This window comes from Erithacus rubecula (assembly GCF_903797595.1).
Source record: "Erithacus rubecula genome assembly, chromosome: 2".
NCBI lineage: Eukaryota > Metazoa > Chordata > Aves > Passeriformes > Muscicapidae > Erithacus > Erithacus rubecula.
Genome location: NC_136685.1, coordinates 81,385,075 through 81,399,513, shown reverse-complemented (window position 1 = coordinate 81,399,513; position 14,439 = coordinate 81,385,075). Strand labels below are relative to the sequence as shown.

Genomic DNA, 14,439 nt, shown 5'->3' with positions numbered 1-14,439 from the left:
TGAATAATATGGATTTGATGTATGTATGGTCTTCTGGTGGTTACACTCCACACCACATAAGAATTTTCAGAGTCTACCTGAAAGTTAAACTCACTATGCTGATAGATTTGCCAGCTTTCAGCTTATGTGGGTCAGAAATTTGACCAAAAATATGGAAAAGCCTGATGCATCCAATAAAGTTTTGATCTGATGTTCGGGTTTTGTTCAAAACTGAATTTCAAAGTGACTATCAGAGTAATGGCACACGCAGCAACATGGGCATACCAAAAATGAAAACATGGTCCAACTGCACCCTGCTAAGGCAATCTGCCAAGTTTCACACAGGTCTGATTGCACATTCTCTGGATGCACCACTTTGTCCACCCCAACAAATGGTAGGAGCTGAAGCCCCTCTTTCTCCAGGCCTGAGAGCAGCATCAGCATTGTGCACCAGGAAGTCAGCCAAAGCAGTTTGTTATTCAAACTGATTACAGAAAAATTCAGACTTAGTTCAGTTTCTGTAATGCATTTAGCTGCTAGCTTGACAAAGAAGATTGAAATAAGTGCATTCACAGCTAGAAGAGTTGCAGCAAAGGATCCATTTGGAAAAGGAATAAGCACAAACTCAGCATGTCACTAAACAATGATTCTGATCACTTCCCTGGGCCTGTCAGGAGTAGAGTTGCTGCTCTGTACTATGGAAGGGCTACTTCAAATTCTCTGTCTCCTCCTTACCTTCAAAGTTCCATTCTGTATTTTATCTATCCCCTCTGTCTTTTGGGGGTTGGGGGAAAAAGACAATTTTTTTTCCTGTCCTTTGAACCTTCAGGGCTGAGGGAATACTTAAGACTAAGATGAATATGTTCCTGAAGTTACAGAGCAATACTGATGGAAACATCTTAAGAAGCAGCAGAGCAAAGGGTCCCCCAAATGCACTTTTGGATAGAACACATGATCTTAAGACAAGCAAGGCACTATAATTTTCATGTATTTTAGCCTGCTCTGATGACCATGTGAAAAAAAAAAAAAAAAGGTAAATGCACAAAAGTCACATTGTCCCAGTTAACTACAAACTCTCACTAAATTCACAGGCAGAGCAATTTTTCTTGGACTGTTAGGATGAGGTCATTCCAAAAAGAGGCATGTGCTGGAAAGAGGTGTGTGTCACAAACTTGATTAATGACATAATTTTAAACAATGTTGGGACTTTCCTGTACTATTCCTAACCCAGAGAGCAAACAGTGAGTTTTGTTACTCAATAGCAAGCAAAGCCAAGTACCTTTCTATTTCAGCTGCAAGCAGAAGCAGGAATCAAATTATGATTTTCACCTTCCTTTTTCTAAACACTTAGTTCCTTACTCTCCAGAAAAGCCCAAAACCATGCTGGGGGAAATAAAGAATTGACAAAAGCAGTTTCTAGCCCAAAAGATACTCTCAGTATGAGGATTTGCTTGGTGGGGAGGTGTGTGAGTAAATGTCGGTAGAGGGTAGAAAAAGAAGTATGAGTTTAGCTGATAGCCTGAGAGCCACAATCCTCACTCACACTGCTGGTGTTTGTGCTTGTGTCTGCCCGTTTGTGTAAAATCAAAGTCAACTGACACATGTAAAGAACCTTCTCACACACAGCACATGTGTAACTAACTCCTGTCCTACACAACCTCTGTGCTGCAAAGTAAGGTCTTGTTCTAGACCAGGAGGTGTAAAGTTAAACACACTTGCCAATGCATTCTGGCTAACACATTCAAATACTCAAATGTAAATAAAGCAGAGTGTGTTTTAATAGGTGCTAAACAAGCAAATTAAAGCCTAACCTCACCTCAGACTCTCACTTGACCAGTTTAGCACACTTTAAAAGGCAGGGCACCTCTTTGCCTTTCAAGTTTTAGAGTGCTGATCAAAATGAGTTAGCTAGCTCTAATAATAAACCTTTCATCCAAATACAGATGTGTTGCCTAAGAGGAACTGATCCACTGTTGGATTCCAAGTGTTGGGGGTACAGCTTCCTTGTAAGACTTGATCCAGCCCAGGAAAGACAGAAAGATCATATGCTGTGGGGTGCAGAGAGCAGGATGATCCCACCCTGTTACAGGCAAGGCTACATTTCCCTGCAGCATTAGTTTTTGAACCAGGGGGCACAGATAATTCTGATAACTACCGAATTGCTGAAAAATTCAGCATAATGGATTTTGCTTGCTGGTTGCACAAATGATCCTCTTCAGTATGCACCTGGATGCAACATTGCTGCATCAAACAAAAAATAGCAGGAGGTAAATCTGAATAAAACAAAAGGAGAAATGCAGACAGTAAAGGCAATGAGTGATGATTCAGACTAAAGGAGATATTTTTCAAGGGCTCCAAAAAGCAATTTTTTTCCCAGTTCCTTTTAAGTTTTTGCTTTTGCTGCACTTCTGAACCTCCATTTTGGGGCACTAAAATACCAAATGAAAATCTCTTCTCTCACTACTTCTGTCCAACAGTTTGTCATCACAATTGTTTATAGTTCTAAGTTTTTACAAACCTGAGAGAAAATGTGTTTCTTTACAAGATGCAGATGTGGCATTTTTGTTCTCTGTGGCTGGGATTGTTCCCTTGTGCTAGGACATAATCTGGCTTTATTATTTTAGGGCAGCTCCTAAATACCAAACAAGGTGTGCTTGCTCAGAAAGAGCCACAGACTGCTCCAGGGATACTCCTATTCCATTTTCTACAAAGAGGAGAGGAACTTGAGTCTCCTTTACTTTTTACTGTTAGAACTGGTGGGTTGGAATGGAGACAGAGATTAGTAATTACTCTGCATTATCTACTAGAAGAGACACAGTTTACACTAAAATAAAATAGAGAGCCAATAGAGAACATGCATTTGTCTTCTTTTCATTCCCCTGGATCAGAGAATTGAAGCAGAGGAGCCTATTGGTAAGCTATCAGAGCCCCTGTGTACCCTTCTATCAAAGGGATTCTAGAGAGTTCATCCTATGTGAATTTAGGTCTCTATTTTCTTCAGAGGCCTGTTGAACAGAAGTGGCAAAGAAAAATAGGATTTGATATCCAAATTAATCTAGAAAGACTAGTATTTTAAAGGTTTAGGTAGCATACTGCTTATGAGAGGGATTTGATGGAGCTGAGGGCCTCTCTACTGCAACCTTTCCATCAAGAAGAAATTGGCTTGTTGATCAGGCACTGGCATGTAGCCCATTTGGCAGCTAACGAATTGAGTCGCTGGAAATTAGTTGAGACACAGGACTTAACTCAAAATTTGGCTTGGCTTAACTGTTTTTTGTTTTTTTTAAAGCCTCACAACCATCGCCAGTGATTTTCAAGACTTTATAGGGCAGCCCATAGATGCTTGTTCTGATGCTTGTTCTTGTCAAGGTTATTACAAACAGATGAAGCTACAGGCTGCTGTCAAGTGCATCCAGCAGATGCAATACAGGTTGGACAAGAAAAATCTTGCAAGACTTTGAGCAAAAGAATTTGCTCAAATGCTCATTGCTCTTTCTTCTTCTCTACTGCCTTGTCCTCAACAAGGAGTCTGGGCTGTCTATTCAAAATGACAGAGCAGAACAACCAATAATGGCCACCAAAGTGTTTCAGCTGGACAAAACAAGAGGCCTTGCTGCTGTGGCTATATTCAATGAAAGCTGTCACCTTCACAGAGTAAGCATCAAACCAGCTCTGCATTAATGTAACAGTTTTGCTATATCAAGTGTCAACAGCACAGGACTTTGGTTTAAAAGCCTGGTGAGAACTGGAAGCTTGACAGTTGCCTTAGCTTTCATTTTAACATAGAGTCCAGCTGCATTTTACTGTTTGTCTGCTTCAGGACAGTGATAGACAGCATTAAACAGTCACTCCTGACTGTGGTCTCAGCATAGGCTACAACTTCTCTGTTTCTATGTTAAAAGCACTCACCCTTCCCACATGGAAAATTATCAAAGCCTGATAAATCTTTATGCCTGAGGAGCACCAGGCTCTCTTAAAGCCCATCACAACAGGAAATAAACAAGAGGTAAAAACCAGAGAAGCTTCATGCAGTCCATTTTTAAAAGATTTTGAAAAGAAGAACAATCAGCACTTAGCTATGCAAGAAGTCCCAAATATATCTTCACTTCAAGTCAAAGTCAACAAAAATTCTTTGACATGATTTTCTGTATTGCTTTTATTTATTTATTTCATTTGTTTGGTTAGGTTAGGATCCCCTCCCCAAAAAAAGAACTGTACTTGGTTAGGCATTACTGAAGCTCTCTGAAACTATGACTTCAACATGGTGTGGGTACAAAAGTATTTAGCCAATATAAAAAATATTCAGAATAAGTTTCTATACTTATTAGTTTGCTATTGTTCAGAGCCTTGTTCCCAGAAAAAGAAAGATGACCTTACCTTCAAAGACAGTACATGATAAAGTCTCTTTACATTATTCTGTGCCACAGTTACAACATAGAATGGGAATAATGCCAAACCAGGTGATGTCAGATGGATTAGCTGCTTTGTACTAAACAGTTCACATTACTAAAGATAAGGGGAAGCTTAAATTCAAAGTTCAGAGTAGAGGCTGAGACTTTGCCCAAAGTGAATCAAATTACATGGGATGTGCAGGGGGCTGTGAAGATTAAAATCTGATCTTCATAGTCATTACCTGTGTTTGCAAATATCTGCCACAGATTTTTCACAGTAGACTTTTCTCTTTTATTTTCTTGAATTAGCACTAGTGTGAAATTAGTTAACCTCCTGACTAGGCAGGGTTCAGACCAGGACTGTAGGGCTCTCTGAGGATTGTCTGAAATCTCAGAGAGCCTTGTGTGAGGTTTCTGTCCGTGCCACTCTCAGCAGTGTCACATCTGACCATTGGGAGGCAGTGAGTTGTGATGAAAGGCGAACAACATTACCTCATGGGCTGAGTCCGCAGAGCTGTCTTCAAGTCTTCAACTATTTTATTTTTCATTTCTGTTTCTTCTTCATCGAAAGCATACAGAGTCTGCATCTGTTCACAAAAGAAGGTGGCAATTAGGAAAGCCTGAGCTGCATGGAAGCTGAGAGACAGGCCAGGAATTATGAAAAACAACTATCCCATCAACACATGCAGAGGTGCCTGCTGACCTCTCACTAGGAAAGCAGTTCCTCAGCTACAAAACTGAATCCAGATGAGGCTGCTCATGTGGACTGGCAGCAGCATATCACTTTGCCACACTGGCTAAACCAGAGTTCTCAGATTACCCCCCAAAAATCACAGTTGCCAGCATGCCCACAGAAAACTGTACCTAATTTGGAACAGCAATCTGTTGTGGTGATCTATGGATGTGTGAGGCGAAGTTTGTAGGGAGAGGCAATGTCTTTCATTAGAGTGACATGACTGGAGGGATTTGGGGTGGAGGGGAAAAGAAAAAACAAACCAGATTTATGTGTCAGGTTTTAAAATCATCTTCAAGTGACTAGAAAGCCTGCTAGTACCCTGAATTACATACAAGTTTAAATTTTTTCCCCATGCAAAGTATATCACCTGTTTTAAGATACTGGTGCTCCCTACACTTTGCCCTTGCTAATTAGGAAGATTTACTGCAAAAAGCTGGAGCATCATAAAAATCCCTGTTCCTTCTTTTTAACAAGTAAACTGAAACACACAAAGCCCACATTCCCTCCCCGCCCCGTAAGCAGCTTGCAATTACTAGAGCTTGCAATCAACTGGAACTGAAGTTGCTGTGGGAGACTGTAAATTAAGGTGAGAGACAATGAGTAGAATACACACAAAAAATGATGGTTCTCAAAGTCAGACGAAGCCCTTAAAAAAGTGGCTTATCAGAAAATTAGGGTTCCAGATCTACACCTAGCACCACTGCAGCCTTGTCATGTGAAGCTAAACTCTTCAGTGCCCTTTGCATACATCATTCAGGCTCACAAGTCCCATGAGTGCCTTTTGAAAAAGCCAAGACTTAATGCTGGAAATTCTTAGCCTATAGCTATGTCTTCTTAGTCACTTAAACTGTAAAAGGAGAGGATAAATGACTCTCTTTTTGGCAGGACCTCTTGTGGATATCACTCAGTGGTATCTGGAAAGCAGCTCTGAACCCCTTCTCAAATGAATAACCCAATTAAATCAGTATCATCTATCGGGGATCTGATATTGTACCTCTCTGTGGTGGAATCTGAGAAGCTACAATTATGGCTCATTACAGCAAAATATTTCAGTCTTTATTTTACTGTTTAGCAAGTACCAAAGAAAGACTTTTTCTCACTGGAACCTCCCTTAACTTTCTCCATCCTCACCACCAGCCCAGCACCTCACTTCCCTTGGAAGGGCTCCCACTGCTTGTTTTTGCAAGTCAGGTGATGCCAGCTCATGCTGGATCCTGAGGGTGGCCATTTGGCTGCACGCTGTTGCTGTCTTATGCTGAACAGCTGGCATGGGGAGATGTGTTTAACTCTAGGGGTTCTCTCTCTGATCCATGCTGAAGTCAAATTCACTCAGTAACAGAGCAAGCTATTTCCTGCCCTAATGGAATGACAGAGCGCTACTGATGGAAAATGAGCTGATGATGTTTAATCTTTTGCCAGCATCCCCCGACAGCCAGGAACGTAAATTGAAGTTCTTAAGCCAAGCCATATATGATCCCCCTCTTTGAAAAATAAACAGAAATCCTGAACAGGCATTATGGATGGCAAAGTCCTCGGGTGTGATTTGGGGCTTGATTTGTATTTTCTTGGGTGACAGCCCATCTGGTCATCTTTCCTTTGGCCTGTAAACGGTCCTTTGAAAAGCTCCCATCCCTCCAGTGGTTTAATTTCTCCTCTGAGCCATTGTGGGGGGAAAGCAAATGGATGGTAGGAAGGTGCTCAACAGTACTTCGTTCAGAGTGAAAAAGGCCCATTTCCAAATGAAACAAATACAAATAATCCTGCCTTTACAACAGAGGGTGATTATGGAAAACCCCTTTTCTAAAGCTGCAGGCAGCCAAGAGCCCTTCATTTCTCACTCTTGTGAATGGCCAGGAATTCAAATCCTCATGCCCTTGCTGAAGACAGACTGGGTTTGCATTATGAAATGGCTTTCTCGGCAAGAGTTATAAAAAACATAACTGTCCCTGGGAGACAGAGGGGAGGGAACTGTCATTATTTGAGGTTGGATTTCATTCACATGGCAGACTGATGAATTGCTTTCCTGAAGTACAAACTGCACTCGAGGACTAATGTCTGCTGGGCTCAGGAGGCAGATAGTTACCATCAGTTAACCAAAATACTAGAAAGGGGAAGCAAAATAGTGCCAGGTCCTTTTCTGGTAGGTGCCTAAACTTGTATATATAGAGTTCTTTTTATAAGCACATTTTGTATATTTAAAGTTTTCCAGATCAAGTGTATCACCTCGGAAAGTATAGAATCTATTTACTTGATTTTCAAGTTAGAAAAATTCAAGAATTTGTGAAAGCAATCATTCATGTGGAATATTTATGTGGAATTTTATATACAAAACTTCAAATAGTATAAGGAATTATTTTGAAATTTTGGATCCACTTAAAATGAAATATTTCAGGTTTTTATAAAAGCACAGATTTATTCTCACACCTTATCCTGATGGCTAATCAGTCCCTGAAACTGCTGGGAAGGAAAATACAAATACCATGATGACAGCATGTGGGGAAAAAAGAGAGAGAGAAAAAGAAAGAAAGTGCACAAACCAGCATCAGCAATGCACTGCATAACAGACCTAGTTTTACTTAATAGCCTCACACATGTGAAATGAGAAAGGTAAGAAACAAAAAGAATGTAGAGCGAAAAAGCAGCCTGGATGTTCTGACTTCTCATTATAGTCAGTTGAAATTCAAGGTGCACCACATCTCTAACTACATTAAGGCTGAACTTATTGAACATATTATTGTTAGAATAAATTTATTTGAAGAAAGTATAAATCATAAACTATGAATAGATATAATTTTAGAAATACCTGAACTTTTATTCAAGTACGTTTAAAGTAACATAGATGTCATCTAACTTGGAGGAGAAAGTTATCATCCACCTGCTAAATTCTGCTGGAAGATATATATATTTTTAACCTCCTGTGAAGCTGCTCTGACTTAAACAAATGTTTTCAGAGTCAAGGAAAAGGGCCTGGTTACAGCTGTATTTATTAATCGTGACCCATCTCGCACTCTCAACCGAGCCACCTCTCCAGAAAAGCTGAATTTTCAACTACTGCTCACCTGAAAGCCTCTCTGCAAAAAAGCATCCACAGCCAAGATCATAAAAGCAGCACAATGCAGTCAGAACTTTTCCTCCCAAGGAAAGTGTGGGCTGTGTTTATCTGTGCTGCCAAGCAGTGTCATGGGGCAAGGAGGGCAGAGAGAGCACAGGGACAGTTCTTTACATGTGATATTAACAGGGCAGCTGCCCTACTGTGAAGAGAAGGAACTTCTGTGTTTTGATGAATCAGCAGTTGACAATGACATTGATAATGGAAACAGCCTTCTATTGTGGGCATGCACCCTGTCCCAGCCGCAGTATAATTTATAGCATGTACAGATCAGGGGATTAGATAAATTTGGAGGCTTAACTTTCTAAATTAAACATGATTAGCAGCTGTCCCTTTGTCCTAATGACTGATCCAGAAGACAGGGTACCAATGTTCTATTTCCTTCAGTCAGGATACCTGGAGTCTGGGACAGTGCCTCCACATGCTGTGATTGCACACTGGTAAAGAGACATATTTTAGACATTTGCTCTTGTCAGAATTTGGTTTGAAATATGTAAAAATCTGAGAAGTCATAGCAACAGAAACAATTGTGGGAAGAGAACTGTACATAAAATGTGTGATTTTTTTTAACTGGATCAGGAATCTGTGACCTAAAGTGCTTCCTAACATAGTGGTCTAAGGTTACAAGTAGGGAACGTCAAACATGTCAGGAATCAGCACATTGCTCTCAAAGATAATCCGTGCAGGGCAGATACAGTGGGGAGCTCTGCAGCAGGGCTTCTGACAAAGGGATCCTTGAGCATAGGAGCCCTGGCCTGCTGAAATCCACAGAAAGAGCCTAATGATATCAGCACAAAAAGGAGCCATTTCCACTCAGTCACTGAGTAGGAGGAACTTATTTGCTAAGATAATATATATGAAAAAAGAACTGCATAATTAAACAAAAGGATGAAAAAAAAGGATGTGAAAGACAAATATGAAAAGATTCTTACATGATAAATCCACAGGAGATGCAAAGATAAAATCTGATTAAAATAAGGATTTAAGGCATTTTTAACTAACACTTCTGTGATTATTACTATCACTTCAATCCCAATACTTCTTATAATATTTTGAATTAAAATATTGCAATACCTGAGAGTGCCCAAGAAAGACAAACTGGAATACACTAGATACTGTCAGGAACCAACATGAAACATGTTTTTCTTTCACAGCTTCAAAGTCAACTCAACTTGGATGTAGTTTTAAAAAACATAAATTTAAAAAAAACATCACTAAATTTAGAACTGAGATTATATGGGACCCAAAAATAACTGTTTGAAAGTGAGAAATCTCAGAGGTCTAAATAATAATGAACAGAACATGTCTTTCAAAGTGAGCTGGAGCTGGCTCTTAGCTGGATTACTCCAGTTTTCCACTGATGCATTTTCTGCAAAATCGAGTACACTCAGTTTCACCTGTTGAAAAATGAAGCAACCAAATCAGAAGCAGAGGTTTTAACTCCAGTGTGCCTTCTCAACACCTCCAGCATAAGAGTGAATCACGAGTCTTGAAGCCAAATAAAAGGTTATCAATCATTCAGGCATTGGCATTCAGGCATGCAAACAACATTACCAGGGCTGGTGTTTATTGGTGCTCTTAAAACACGTTTAAAATTAGAAACATAGGCCAAAATATAGTCTCATTCCATGGAGCTGTTCCAGATTTGCAACAGTGGTGTATACATATTCACTCCAAGTTTACATCAAGATCATTTAAAGACTAACCCAAAAGTCACTGAAATCAATGGAAAAACTTCAGTAGATTCAAGAGGGCTTGGATCAAATCCTACCAGAAGTATTTGGCTCAGTAACACTGCAAGGTTTCATACTACTCTTTTTTTTTTTTACCTTAATGGCCCTTGTAGAGTAAATTTGTTCAGTCAGGAAATCAAAGCAGAGTGTCATACCAGTCACTAAAGCTCAATGTATTTTCTAAAAATAAGTCCATATTCTTTCTATTCCCTTATTCTGCCCCATGAAATATGGCATGAAGGAAGGTGAAAGTTTTGTTTATTCATGACTCCCAATAGAAAGCAGCTTTTCTTTTATGCTCTTAAGTGAGTTATTATAACTTGTAAATCTTAGTTTGTTTTACTCGGCAAGACACATTTCAGCACAAGAAATACATCATTACTGTCACATTTAGCATCCATTAAGACATTAGCTTTATGGAATTATTTTATAGCTTATAACCACAATACAAAAGGTGCAAAGAAGCCCTTAGAAATCTAAAATAAAAGTGTAAGTAACAAGCAAGGTGTACTACCTAAGATGCTAGGAACAGAACTCTATTAACATTTTAGCACAACCATCAACTAAAGCTGAGTAGACACTGCACATGGGTAATTGGAGGAACAATCTGACTTTAAATTCAGTAAAATAATCAGATTTCAAAATGGAGAATCTACTATCTCAAAGGAGGTCAGTGAACACAATATGCAGGTATTCTGATTCTACTGGTAACCAGCTCTACTGGATATTTCAAAGGAAGAGACACACTATACAGCTATTGAACAAGGACAATTAAAAAAAAAAAAAAGTTGAAAAAAAGGTTTAAAATATAAAAATGGTTTCCCTCAAATACCTTCTTGGCTTGTATCTTATGTCCAAGGTGTTACAGCCTCATGCTCTTTTATTTATGTGCTCTTATATTACTGGATATTATCTTATATAAACACTTACTTTTTCTTTAATTTTTCTACTAAACTAAGCACCCAAGTTTTATTTTGTAGATTGGTTAGAAATCAACTTGAAACCATACAACAAATAAAACTTCACCTAGTTTTTAAATAGTTGCTTTTCTGATTCATCAAATATTCTCTTAATTTTTCATTTCAGACTCTAATTTGGCTGACTTCAGTGCTTAGTATTATAGGAATAAAATATGGAAATACTTATATAGGGCTTTCTTATCTACTGTTCTGCTGGAGCAGGGATCTTTCTTAATCCCCATACTCTTCTTTTGTAAGCCCTATTTTAAATCAGTTATGTCTTTGGACCAACATTATTCTCCATTGAGGATTTCTTCCCAAACAAACACATCCCTATGGCAGGAAATCTTCCCTGCATAGCAAGAGAGGTAACTTACTGCTGCCATGGAATTGATGCGATCAATGTAGTAGTCTGGCCAGCTGGTAGCAAGCTTATTGGGATCTTCTTGTTCCTGAAACAGAAATTTAGACAAGGTTACACAAAATGACTTTACAGGATGAAAGCCACTCAAGAACCACCTGGGATTCTTCATTGCTCTGCTCTTTATTGTGTTATCTCCCCCATACTCTTGTACAGTGCACATGGACGTGTGACATTTATTACAAACATTTCTGAAAGTGTAAAGGTAGCACTGTCACCATGGTATGTCAGATAAAAAGAATCCCTTTCAGCTCAGATTATTGAACATAGAATAATAAAGTTTGATGTAGATATAGTTATCTTTGGCATCTAAGCAGCAAACTTCAGTCCCTTAAATGTATTATATTTCCAAGCAGAAAGATAGCCCATTTACAGATAGCAGGTTTACATTTTGTCCCTTTATACTGACAGATCTTATAAATTATTTGGTCTCTCTACTATTATGGTGATGGTGGAATTCACCAACAAAGGGGTTTAACATCTGCAATGGAGAAAAATAAAAAAGGAACCTGAAAAGATAAAGACTGCATAATTTTGATGCGATAAACCAAAATAGATTCAGTCTGGACATTAGAAAGCATTGCTTTACCAAAAGGTTGGACAGACACTGGAAAAGACACCATAGAGAGGTGGCTGATGCCCAAGACTGTTGATTATTTAAGAAGCATTTGGACAATGTTCTTAACAACCTGCCTTAATTTGATCAGTCCTGAACTGGTCAGGCAGTTGTGCTAGGTGAATGTTATCGGCCCCTCAGACTGAAATATTCTGTTCTATCCTGTCCTAATCCTATCATGTCCTGTAAAGTCAAGCAAAATCTCAGAACAGCCAAAGGAGCACAAAAGCATCCCCTCAGTTACAGCAGAAGCAGCATTAATCCTTATCTCCTTATCTCCCACATAATCCATCTGAAATCATCTTCAGTAGGCTAATCTCAATCAATCTTCTAAAAGAAGACCTATACTGACTCAGGAGCCAATTCTTTTTTGTTCTTTGACTGCTCAAAGGAAATTAGATTTCCTTCTAATGAATACATTTATTTCTACATAGGTATAAGAGTCACTGGTAACATGAGGATTGCTTTCCAGATCTTCATCTCCCATTACAGACAATGAATAACTAATACTAACATTCCTAGCATACGGTAAGAGATTGAATCACTTGATTCATCCTAAGTATATGAAAACTGTGTGGATCTTGCCAATGCTGTCTGTGCATGAAAGCTTACTCACACTAAAAAAACTACCCTGGAAGATAATACATAACAAAATTAAAAGCGTAGGTCTGTGAGAGTACCTCAGCTATGCCACCATTATTTGGTTTAGAGATGAGAAATAGCTCTACATGCTTCCTGTTGAGCCACATTCTGAGAAAACCTTGCTACCTGACAATTTCCTGTCAGGTTATATACGAATACACCACAACAATTTTGCCCAACTCAAAATCTTCATATTTTGAATTAAAAACAAAGTCATGAACGAGATTTGGATATTTCCCTCTCTTTCTTCCACTGGATATTCAACATGTAAACTAAAGGAGCATTTCCATTCATGACACTGACAAAACAGCTTTGTCCTCATCTAGAGAAGGGCTGCAATGCAGACTCATGTCAGGTCAGTATCAGGTCATACAGTAAAGGTCATTACTCCCTTACACCCCACTGAACAACTAAGAAGAGCAGAAGAATTAAAGCATCATACAGATGAACATGACTGTACAAGAAGTGTGAAAGGCTGGCAAAGAGGTAAGAGATACCAACTATATCGACAACTGCTATGCACACATCATGTACCACCTCATGATAATAGATGGTGCAATTAATAACAAGGCGACGTTTCTCAAATTAATTGAGAAGTTCTGCTGATTTTCCTTATGTCCCTTTTCTGGCCACAATAAGTAGGACTCTGACAGACCCATATCCAGTCAAATAGCACATTACAGAAACATGCAACTCCCTACCAACAGTTAGAATGACCACACCACATTGGTAGACTGCCTTTTGCTGCCCTTTTCTGTGTAGAATAATACCTAGTGGCAGCCATAACCCTGACAACAGTTTCACACTTGGCAGATCTTAACGTCCCTTGAAAAAATCTATATATAACTTTTACAATGGAAAAACAAATTAAAACATACAATAGATAAATACAGCATTAATTTTTATTATAATCTTATCATCCTCAAAGAGAACAACAGAAAAAGGGAGCTTATCAAGAAGTATGAAACAAGGTCATTCTGCAGGGAACCTGGCTGAGCCACCCATCTGAAGCACGAGTGCTCATGTGACCTTCTGAAATTTTTCTCTGCAGAGAATTACAAAAGTCCTAGTGACAACTGTAATAGTTTGCAGAATACACCTGACAAGGACACTGTCAGAACAGTCAACTTGTATTTTCTCTATTTCTCCTGTCTCCATTCTGAATTCCAAAAAAACCCAAACACATATAAATTAGGGAATGCCTGAACTTATTCTTTATATTCCAAAATAAGCTACGATACTTTTTGTCCTTAAGATTCTTTAGCGGGAAAAATAAGAATAAATGCTTGGATGCTACAACTAACATTTCTAAATGCCTTTGTTAAACATGCAGACTGAAAAACATCAGGAGAGATACACTCGAAAAAATCAGAATTCTGAACAATTTCCTACCTGAATCCAAACCACTAGAAATCTCACAATCGGAACCAATGACAAATAGATTCTGATACTCTAAAGTATAGCCATATACCACTAGCTTGACAATGAGACAAGGTTCCTGAACTCTCAGTCTGTAAGTCTGAATTAAAACTGGGGACAAAAGTGTTTCAGTGGAATACAAAGTGTAGGATTTTTTCTGGAGTTAAAGCCCAGACAGAAGATGTACATTGCTGAGGTTAAAGAAATTTTAGTAGATACCCCACTAAGCAATCCTCACTTTCTGAAGCTGTTTTGGTCTAGAAGCAGATTAAGCCAAAGAGTCCATTCAATCTCAGTGGTCTTGCACACTTCCTGCTCACACCAGAATTTTATGGTTGTCAATGTGTGTTTTACATTACTAGGATAAATGATAATGTAGTTATAACCTGGTATTCTATTTCATTTTGGAGTCCCAGAAAGCTATTTATACTCAG

General features: G+C 38.8%; 1 protein-coding gene across 4 annotated transcripts in view; it reads right to left on the bottom strand.

Annotated features, from left to right (window-relative positions):
* The window catches only part of DAAM2 (dishevelled associated activator of morphogenesis 2), a 201,256-nt gene that overhangs the window by 65,024 nt on the left and 121,793 nt on the right, over positions 1-14,439 (bottom strand). For all 4 annotated transcript variants that reach the window (XM_079298438.1, XM_079298439.1, XM_079298437.1 and 1 more), the window contains 2 exons: positions 11,285-11,359; positions 4,863-4,957 (listed from right to left, as the gene is read on the bottom strand). In XM_079298438.1, coding sequence (XP_079154564.1) covers positions 4,863-4,957; positions 11,285-11,359 — 170 coding nt within the window. The remainder of the gene's footprint in view (positions 1-4,862; positions 4,958-11,284; positions 11,360-14,439) is intronic.